The sequence below is a fragment of the Manduca sexta genome, unplaced genomic scaffold, assembly GCF_014839805.1.
Source record: "Manduca sexta isolate Smith_Timp_Sample1 unplaced genomic scaffold, JHU_Msex_v1.0 HiC_scaffold_3402, whole genome shotgun sequence".
In the NCBI taxonomy this organism is placed as follows: Eukaryota; Metazoa; Arthropoda; class Insecta; order Lepidoptera; family Sphingidae; genus Manduca; species Manduca sexta.
In genome coordinates, this window is record NW_023594467.1 from 1 (window position 1) to 10,677 (window position 10,677).

Here is a 10,677-nt window from a genome sequence, read left to right on the forward strand (position 1 = left end):
TCAATAAAGTTATTTCAAATATTTTACAATATCCAGCTGTCGACGGAAAATTATGATCAAGGTAAAGAATTCCAAGGTATAACAATAAAATTTTATTGTTTAAGGCGACGTCGAGACGACTATTTCAATTCTCGTACCGATGGCTAGTTCTGACGAATTCCACTGATGCTTTGAAGATGAGTCTTCTCGAAGCTAGCTCAGTATTAGCTACTAGTGACTTGGTATTAGCTGAGAGAGAAGACGAAATGTACACTATGACTGAATGTATGGGATAAGTACTTAACTTTATGTATATTATTAATTTAAAATGTGTTTTTTTAGATCAAATTGTTGAACGATTTTGATGAAATTTAGTTCATGAGTACATATCCTAGAATTATTATAATTTGGGATACTTTTTATTCTGAAAAAGTACGCGATGGAACAATTATTTTAAGATACCGACGAAGAGACCGAGAATTTTCGATACCGACGAAGCCGCGAGCAAAACCTAACGTGATAGTAAACCCTATCGCCCAAGGATGGGATGTGGATATATATTGCCTATAATATGGATGCTATAAAAATCATAATCACTAGCAATTTTCGCATGTTTTTAATTTTGTTTTATGCAAAGGAATAACGGAAAGTGCTTGTGGCCTGATGGTAGGCGACATGAACGCCTGTCTCGAACAAATTGCTGCCCGAGATATCAAACCCAGAGACCGGGCTTGGAAGCTTGACAGTCATTAAACTAACAATGCAATGTAGGCCATAGTACAAATTACACAAGATTACATTTTCAGTGCACAAGCCAGCTAACAACAGCACAATGGTATCAACTCTTCGAGGATACTACAATGGGACTTTCTTAGATGTAAGGCCTCGCAGGGAATTGTATTGGCGCCGCCGCGATCTCATACGGCATCCTATCACAATGGCCAACGTCATACAAGACAGCAATAGTACGAAATATTATTTGCCCCGGATGACAGATTGTGAGATTATCGCGTTTTATTTAGTTTTGATATGTCTAGATTTATATTAATGCAAATAAAGCGACGATAGCCTACTTGGGCGTGGAATGGACCGTAGAGACGAACGTCCGCAGGTTCAAAACTCAAGGACACACATATCTGACTTTTCTAAAGTTATGTGTATATTCTTTGTGAATTAATGCTTGCTTTAGGGATGAAGGAAAACATCGTGAGGAAACCTGCATACCTGAGAAATTCTTTATAAACATTTTAAGGGGTGTGTGAAATCTACCAATCCGCACTAAGCCAGCGTGGTGGACTAAGGTCTATTCCACTCTAGTAGTAGAGGAGGGCTGTGCTCAGCACTGGGACAGTATAAATACAAATAAAATAATATGCCAAGGCATAAATAATGTGTGAGAAAGTTTTGAATGATAAAGGTCCGTACCAAAACAATAAAATGTTAATGGATTTGTCTTACAAAATCATTAAATTATTTCATAGTAACATTCAATGTAATAAACTTCCACAAAACTGTAATAAAACTACACAATTCATCGGATTTTTCGTTTAATTTTCATATTTTCTAGGGAATTACAAAACGACGCCGTCGCTAAAGTGTGTTGGGTGTTCGCTAAAATAGCTTTCGATACGTTGAACGCGACCCCGCAGTATATTTTCAGCTACAGATGGGGTACAAAGTGAATGGCAAGTGGTCTGGAATGATTCACGACATTGGGAGAGAACAAGAGCGGATCTCGGTAGGATTTTTGGCACTGAATATAAAGAAAATTATCTTAAAATGGAACTTTTGCTTCCGTTATAGGTCTTTTTTTTTACTTTGTTGGCTCACTTAGAAGAGTCGAATATTCATCTGTTGTGCCACCATCTTAACATTTATTTTATTGGACTTACAAGACTATTCATTCATTTACCAAAAGTTAATTATATTCATTGCATATAATTCAGATTCTCCTTTGACAAGCAACACATTTTTGTGCCAAGTTCGATGCAACTCGAAAACCCTGATAGACCAATACAGTGGTCCAGGGGTTGCGATTCCTTCACCTTTCAGGAACCAACTGCGTATTATTCAAAGATCGTCTCGACATGATCACTTACACCGATCTAGTGGCTCCGATGAGGATGCGGTTCGTTTTCCGTCAGCCGCCTCTTGCTTACGTCACCAATATATTCGCTCTACCATTCTCTTCTGGAGTGTGGCTGGCTATCGCTGTCTGTTCAATGGTATCCGCTGCTGCTTTATACCTCGCTAGTATTTGGGAAGTGAAGATTGAAAAGGTAATTCTTGGTAAGGTATAAAAAACGCCAAAATAAATGTGTTAATTTTTTTCCATAACCTACACAAAAAGCTATAAAGTAGTCAATTTTTTAAACTATTTGGTAGTCAAGCTTAGTCATTAGCACGAGCTAGCAAACATGGAATATATTATGAGTAACGAAGACGGAAATGACGTGATGGAAGAGAAACTGCTCTAAAGCAGATAGAAAAAGATTGGGTGGAAATACTAGCAGCATGGACGTAGCAAACGCATCGTAGTCCTAGCTAATGTATACAATAAAGCATTGTTGCTGATTAACCACCTTAAATTCTACCGCCGAGAAGAGCTCAAGATGGGCAGAATAACTCTCAAAATAATTGGATTATCTTTTCAGATTGTTAGCTATATACAGTATGTATATAGGGTTCAATTTATAGAGATATAACCTATTAATATACCTAGGCCCCACCGATGGAAGATGGACCCAAAATCTGGTGCTCAATGGGGAGGCCTGCCAGCAGTAACGATGATGGTTGAAATGATGATGAACCTATTATTTTTAGAGTCCAACCCAACTCGACGGGTCTATAGGCGATGCTCTGCTTCTAACTGTTAGTGCTGTCGCCCAACAGGGATGCTTCATAGAGCCAAGGAGGTCTCCAGGTACTTTGTAAAGCAAAAAAGTTAGAACAAACCAACCGAGAGGTGTTCTGAGGTTATGCAATTACTTCTGCCACTCGTGACCACCCACGTTGTCATAGAAAGGGACAATATGGAGACGAATCGTATTTGGTACGAAAAGGAAATCTGTGAGACCAGGACCTTACTTTTATAAAAGCCAGGTGACTAACATTTCACTTCGGGCTTTTTATGTTGACGTATCATCATAATCGAGCAATCTATTTCGTTATTGTTATTGCTGCAGATATAACTGTAGTTAATACCAAGTAAGACGCATACCTATAAGATATTTATACCGTTATTCATCAACACGGATTTATAAAAAACTGGTTTTTACGACACAAATAACAGTTATTTGACATAATATAATTAAGCAATATACAAGCCAAGTAAATATTTTTATAAGCTTTAAATCCTCGAAGGTCGTATCATGGAGTGGGTGTTCTTCACGGCCCTGATGGCGCTATACGCGGCGTACTCTGCCAACATCGTGGTGTTGCTGCAGGCGCCTTCCAACTCCATCAAGAACCTGGCCCAGCTCGCCGACTCCAAGGTCACGCTCGCTGCCAACGACGTCGATTACAATAGATTCGTATTTAACGTAAGTTTTTTTTTGTACAAGCACGGCAAAGCGAGCCCACTGCACCTGATGGTAAGAGGAATGGGGCCCAATAGAATGTCGACTGACGAGATATTTAATTACCCTCAACAATCGACAAAATTATGCCGGCCTGTTGGCACCGGATATACACAGACCTATCCAGAAACACGAAATACCTAAGTAGGCTACTATGGCGTTATGTTGGTAGATCTATCTCCTAGAATTATAGTTTACTTATAAAGTTAGCAAAACGTATTTAATATAACCAATTATTTCCAGGATAACAGAGATCAGCTGCACATTTCAGTTCATAATACAATTTCTCCAGAGAATGGTAAACCACACTTCTACGATATATTCGATGGTGTCGAGAGAATCAGGAAGGTCAGTCAGCCTCGGATAATCTCAGGCGCCATGATGGCTATCTGGTTTTACTACAATATAGTAACACATTGTTAAATTACTAATCGTGTATCATATTATTCGAACAAAGATAATCATGCTTCGGTAATCAATATAATACTAGCGACCCGCCCCGGCTTCGCACGGGTGCAATGCTGACTATTTAATGGATGTTATTATACATATAAAAGCTTCCTCCTTGAATCACTCTATCCATTAAAAACCGCATCAAAATCCGTTGCGTAGTTTTAAAGATTTAAGCACACATAGGGACTGAGAAAGCGACTTTTGTTTTATACTATGTAGTGATTATGTAGGTACCATCAGATGGAGTGGAGTTATCTTTTGTATACGGACATGACAAAGTGACTACTGCACCTGATGGTAAGTAAGTGGAGTTGGGTCCAATAGAATGTCTAATGACAAGAGATGATAACCCTTCCTCAGTGTGCATAATTATGTCGATTGCAGAGTACAAGAATAAAAAATCGTCGTCATACCATGACAGAGCATAATTAACCATATTATTCAAGGGTCTCTTCGCGTTCCACTCGATCGTGGAGCCGGTGTACCGTCGGATCGAACAGACGTTTCTGGAAAGTGAAAAATGCGACCTCACCGAAGTCGACTTCATTAACAGTCTGGACGCATTCACGCCTGTCAAGAAAGACTCTCCTTACCTGGAATTGTTGAGAGTCGTGTAAGTCTTTTACGTGGCTAATTTCTTAAGCGAAGTTTCGCCTAGATAGTTTCGAATGTTTCTTAATAACAGTGTGCATGCATTGTTAAAGTTTGAAGCACATTGTAGCTAGTATATTGCTGGACATTATATCATGATGGTTTGTAGCCAATGTGATCTTTATACGACAAGTGGCTCCCTAGTCTTATCATTTAGTTACCTATATAGAGAAAATGTATCAAACTTTTGTCCACGATTTTCATATGAGACATAATAATTGTCATTCTCATCCTAAATTATATTATATAGTACCTCTACAATATAGACTGTTTATTGTTTGCATTTGCGCAACTATTTATTAACTGTTGATAGTTCAATTGACGGCAATTGGATGCATGTTTTTGCAGGATTTTGCATCGATTTAAATTATTGTATCTATACTTGCAGCTACAAACAAATTCGTGAATCCGGTCTCCAAGCCGCTTTGAACAAACGGTATCAAGTCCCGAAGCCTAAATGCCTGAACAAGATCGCAGCGTTTAGCAGCGTCGGCCTGCTGGACATACAGCCAGTGTTGATCCTAATGCTGTATGGCGTCGCGCTGTCAGTCGCTATTGCTGTCTGCGAAATTATCGTCTTTAAAATGTAATAATTTGACATAAAATTTCAAGGAAAAACTTGGTTGTGCTCTTAGTATTCAGATATTCCAGATGCCAACCACTGCAATAGATCAAGGAAGCGACGATATAATGCTCCTGATGACAAAATGTTAGCAAAATCAGCTGCGCTCATAATCATGAGATTATTATATATTATTTACTAGGCATTTTTTATGTTATTTACAGAGCCAACTGCTGCAGCAAGAAAAAGAAAATTAAAATTGTACACTTCAAGAATTAAAAATTAATTAAACTCCGTGAATACGTAGCAATTCTTAATATCCTCACGTTTCTTTAAATTACGCACGAGTATTTTTTAAAAGTATCCACGTAAATTTATTTATTACTTGAGCATTAACTTTATGTACTAGGATATTAGTGTGAAAAATAAATTTACTGTAATAGAAAAATATTTTTTATTTGTACCTATTTATATTTTAACTCAATTGATTATCAATATATAGTAATAGTGAATATTTTTGTTCTAATGATCAGCATTCATTCTTTTAGCCCGTTTTTTATCGAGCGCTTTTTGAGGTCTTAATGTGGTGGCCTTGCGCGGAGCTTCAGCTTTCCTGGGACGAGGAGAGCGCTTTACAGTCACCGTCCTGGGATTTGAAGGATGACTTCGTATAGTCTCACCAGTACTAATTTTCTGACCTTGAAATTTTTTTTCTTTCAACTTGCTAGGAACAGGCTGAACTAAATTCTTCCTTTTATGCTTTAGAGATTCCTCGACGTGAGTAACATTATCGTATTGAATGGCAGTTGTCTTTTTTGCACTGTGTTTTAAAATATCTCTTCCGTTGGGACTAGAAATAGTATTCATGGAAAGATTATTTACCAAAACATGGAGTTCTGTAAGAGTTTGACCATGATTATTTACGTCATCTTGCAGTTTATCTAACTTTCTCTCGAATTGACTGAACGAAGTTATAATACGTTGCAAAACATCCCGATTTCGCGGCAATGACATTGTAAAAGACTAGAATTTTTATAATTTTACTCTTGTTAAAACAAGAGTTTAACGGTAAATTTTGTATTCTGGATTATATCAGTATGACAATAATAAATTGTCAAAAATATAATCACTTACATATTATGGTATTTATGTATCAAATCCTTTATTTATTGGCCTGACGTCAAATCATATTTTCATTTTAAATGTTCATTGTTTCAAGTAGCAGGTACTAAACGCAAATCATATGGTAATGTTGGCAAAACTGTTAGCACATGTCATTGTGTTAGTTGTCAACGAACGTCAAACGTGGGAGAATCACGATGGGCGAAACGGCTGCCGAAGACATCCAAAACTTAAATATTAACGAAAAGGCAGGCTTTTAACTAATAATATTTATCTTATCAGTGTAAACATAGTGTTATTTACAATGTTAAAATTGTTCAACTTCCGTGGGGGTTGCGTGGTCCGCTTCAAAGAGGGCTACGCTTTTGCCACATGGGTTTGTACTCCGTAGGAATTTCGTCAGCAACATCATTGCCTCATAAAACTGTTTGAATATTATACATTTTGAATTATCCACGTGTTATGAGTTCCTATTTTGATTCCTTAATGGAAAAAATAACATCAAACTACTTACTTAGGGATTAAATTTAAGTTCTAGCTTCGTAGTTTTTTTTACATCTGCGTTCTCTACGGCAATTAAATTCCGTTATTTATGGCGTACAGTTAGTGTTTTGTATCCTGCGACGATTCTTTGCTAGTTAAAGTCACTGTTAATGTATTTTTCACACATAAATAATCATCATATGGATTTATGGTTGCGCGAAATTTTTGGTTATATTTTGCAACGTAGATATGTTTACATGAGATAATGTAGACATATTAATCCATTTTCCGTCACAAATTGTTTAAAACTACCATCTTACATCCATCTTTTTTTTTTTAAAGTACTCAAGCATGTCTAAGAAATACTACATTATACATTTTATTTTACCAACATGCTAATTGGTCTATATTGAGAAGGCGCTAACCAACTTGAGGGCAATGATCAGACTCAGAGTATTGGCTGGTCCATTGTTAATCAGGGCATAAGTCTGATGAACTCAAATCAAAGTTTATATATCTTCTCTTGACCTGTGTCATACCCTTGCCTCAAATAGCTCTTATGACCTAAGTCTTCTGTAAATACTTGTAATGTTGCACAAGACAATATGTAAATTATTTATAATGTCAAGGTCACTGATTCATACATTGCAGTGACTGTTATTTTATAAATTATATTCTAATAAATATATTTTTTTGCCAAGTTACTTAGCAAGTTTTAGATGGATTTGGGCTGATTAGGTTAGCAGGGTAGTGTATTCCAACCATATAATAGACCATCTAAATCATCCCAAAAAATATAGTGGTATTCGCTAATTTAAGTGGGCATTCACTTCACCTAATTATACTCAATAGATCTAGATAATACAAAAATGACCTGAGTTATAAGTTGCAATTAAATTTTATTTGACCATTATTGTATTATGAAGATAGTACTATTCTTATAATTATTAATTTTGCAGGATATATTAGGGACTTTCATATTTGGTCGGCTTATACATTTATGTGATGCATAGTATTTATTAAAACAGTTGTGGAACAAGGTCTTCTAACTTTTTCACTAATATTATGATTGCCGTTATAAAATCATATTGCCATTTCAGTGGAACATTTTGATATTTTCAACATTGCCACAATACAGTGGATATTGTTGCATTATTGATGTGAATAATTTTACATATTTTTGTTACAAGAATTTTAAAATAAAGTATATTTTGAATGGTTTTCCTTTTAATAAATTTGCTAGTAATATTTTCCTCTTGGTACATTAAACTGCTCAATTCAAGTCAACAGTGTGGGGCAATGATAAAAAACTCCCTGTCTATAGTCAAGATATCTTAGAAATCTTTTTTCAAGAATTGAATATAATAAAAACGAATCATGCCTTAATAAGATTTAAAACCATTTTCTTTTACAGTCAAAAACCAAAGCGATGAAGGAGAAGAAGAAGAAATCGGAAGATTCCGGAGCAGTCTCAGAACTGAATCCATGGCCCGAGTACATAAAGAAACGTATCACACTGTGGGACAAGTTCAAACAACAACATGCAGAGGAATTAGCATCTAAACCAGACATGAGTGTTGTGGTAACTTTGCCAGATGGGGAAGAGCGGTAGAAGCCAAGGCCTGGAAGACCACGCCATACGATGTGGCCAAAGGAATCAGGTACATTCATCTACAGCATAGTGTCACTTGGCTAGCTGGTGGTAGTTTTCATATTAAAATCACCATAAAATTCCCAACAGACTGGAAGTTCAAGCGACATGGCTCTTTGATTTTTAATGCTATTTTCATTTTATTTTACAAAAAAGGTTATATAATACAAAAAAAAAAACAAAATTTTTCAGTAATTATAAGTAATGTTAATTAATGTAAGATATAAAGCTCCTTCCACATTTTAAAGCTTACCTTTTAAAGCTATATTAAATATTAAGTATGGTAAAAATTTAAAACCTTTTATAAATATACACTATAACACGAATAATTGCTAAAGAAGCTTTACAAGCACCGAATCACATGACCATATAGTAATAAAGTACCTTATTTGCCTGCACACCAGCGAGTTTTGGAGTGAATAGTAAGTATTCTTGACAAGTTGATGAGTGTGGCTGGCTGCTTTTGTGGCATTTTATAATATATAATACTTATAGGTTTATAATAAAAATATCTGTACTAAATTCAGTAAGACCCCTCCATTGCATGTATGTCCATTTTCCCTGTCATTAAAAAATAAAATATATATTAGGATTTTTGGAAAAAATCTTAGAAGTATCATCAGTTTCAGTTTTAGTTGAAAATATTTATAACAATTATGCATTTATTTGATATAAAAAAAAATATTTTGTAAGAGTTTGCAATATTTATATTATAATTGATTAAAAATACTTAAACTATTTATCATATATCTGACAGCTATGTTCATATTAAATGTTAATATTGCATGGCTTATAATATTGATTAGGACAAAATACAATGTCCATTGAATAACAGCTTTATTATGTATATATAATATCCAGCTGTATTATATACTTGAGACTGATACTTAATTATACTGTATATATACAAAACAGTATATACTGCTTACATACTTGTATTCAGGTATTAAAGAAACACCTGTGTTATGAATAAATAATATTAAGGAAAACAAATAAAATATTCCAATATTGAAGTTAAATACTGCATATACTTTTTACATATTAGAATTTAATAATATCTAATATTATAATATGCCAATGGAAATAATATAAATAACATCAGCCCTGTATTGTAATATACTGTCCCACTGCTGGGCATGAGCCTCCTCTGCTATTAAGAGTGATTAGGCGTTAGTCCACCACGATTGCTTAGGGCAGATTGGTAGTAGTGAAAAACCTACTATTAACTTTCAATTTGTCTTCAAAAGCTAATAGGTTCCAAGGCAGTTGGGAACTAAATGTAAAGTAACTGGAAAATGTTCTTGAACACTAGGAGTGTAATATAAGACCAACTTCTATTTACTCTCAAGTTTGCGATATAAAAATAACTCATAATTATGTGTGTCACACAGTTCTTAAAAAGTCGATAGTATTTTCGCAGTACAATTTAAAAATAACATAGAAATGTTATCATTCTTTTAAAAAGCATGTAGTTCTGATTATATTTTTAAAAACATTTTTTTTATATCACAGTAAATTATAATGAAGAAGGTTTAGTTGGTAAGGTTATTCCTTGGAGGGCGTATCTGTTTCTGAACTAGTTTACGAATATATATTGATACACATATATGTAGCTAGCAGTTACCCCTCAGCAACACAAATTAGAAACAAATTAACACAAGCGGAACAGCAAACAAAACTTTTTAGTATGATGACCTAGTTTTTAGTATTGTAACACAAAATCTCTTTGCAGTCAAGGACTGGCGGACTCCACTATCATCGCTCGGGTGAACAATGAACTCTGGGACTTGGACCGGCCACTGGAGGGAGACTGCAAGCTGGAACTCCTTAGATGGGACAACACTGACGCCCAGGCTGTGTTCTGGCATTCATCTGCTCACATGCTCGGAGAAGCTATGGAGAGGGTGAGTGATTATTTTTAAGAATCAATAAACAGTATCACAAGTGCAGTAAATTTATGAAGTTGAAGAGTTTGTTTAAACGTGTAAATCTCAGGAACTATTACACTTCTTTTGATTTTTTTTTTGCACTACTATGAGTGCTATGCTGCCGTGCTAAGCTCAAAAGCGGTATCTCAAAAAAATCAAAAACTTGATTTTTATGTAGAAATACCCGTCCAATGAACTTAACTAAGATTTAATCCAATTGGTCCAAAATTTTTCTAGACTTAAGAAGTAAGAAATGAATAATTTACTGTA

At 35.2% G+C, this 10,677-nt stretch overlaps 1 protein-coding gene and 1 pseudogene across 1 annotated transcript; both read left to right on the forward strand.

Annotated features, from left to right (window-relative positions):
- Positions 1 to 46: 46 nt before the first annotated feature.
- Positions 47 to 5,251, forward strand: LOC119192937 (glutamate receptor-like). Its single transcript, XM_037446668.1, is given in 11 exon segments — positions 47 to 264; positions 786 to 990; positions 1,547 to 1,647; positions 1,650 to 1,693; positions 1,696 to 1,717; positions 2,032 to 2,258; positions 2,803 to 2,902; positions 3,343 to 3,521; positions 3,801 to 3,905; positions 4,457 to 4,623; positions 5,050 to 5,251. Coding segments are annotated over 11 exon segments (1,440 nt in total). The 5' UTR covers positions 47 to 176.
- Positions 5,252 to 6,533: 1,282 nt separating this feature from the next.
- Positions 6,534 to 10,401, forward strand: LOC119192936 (annotated as a pseudogene).
- The last annotated feature ends 276 nt before the right edge of the window (positions 10,402 to 10,677 follow it).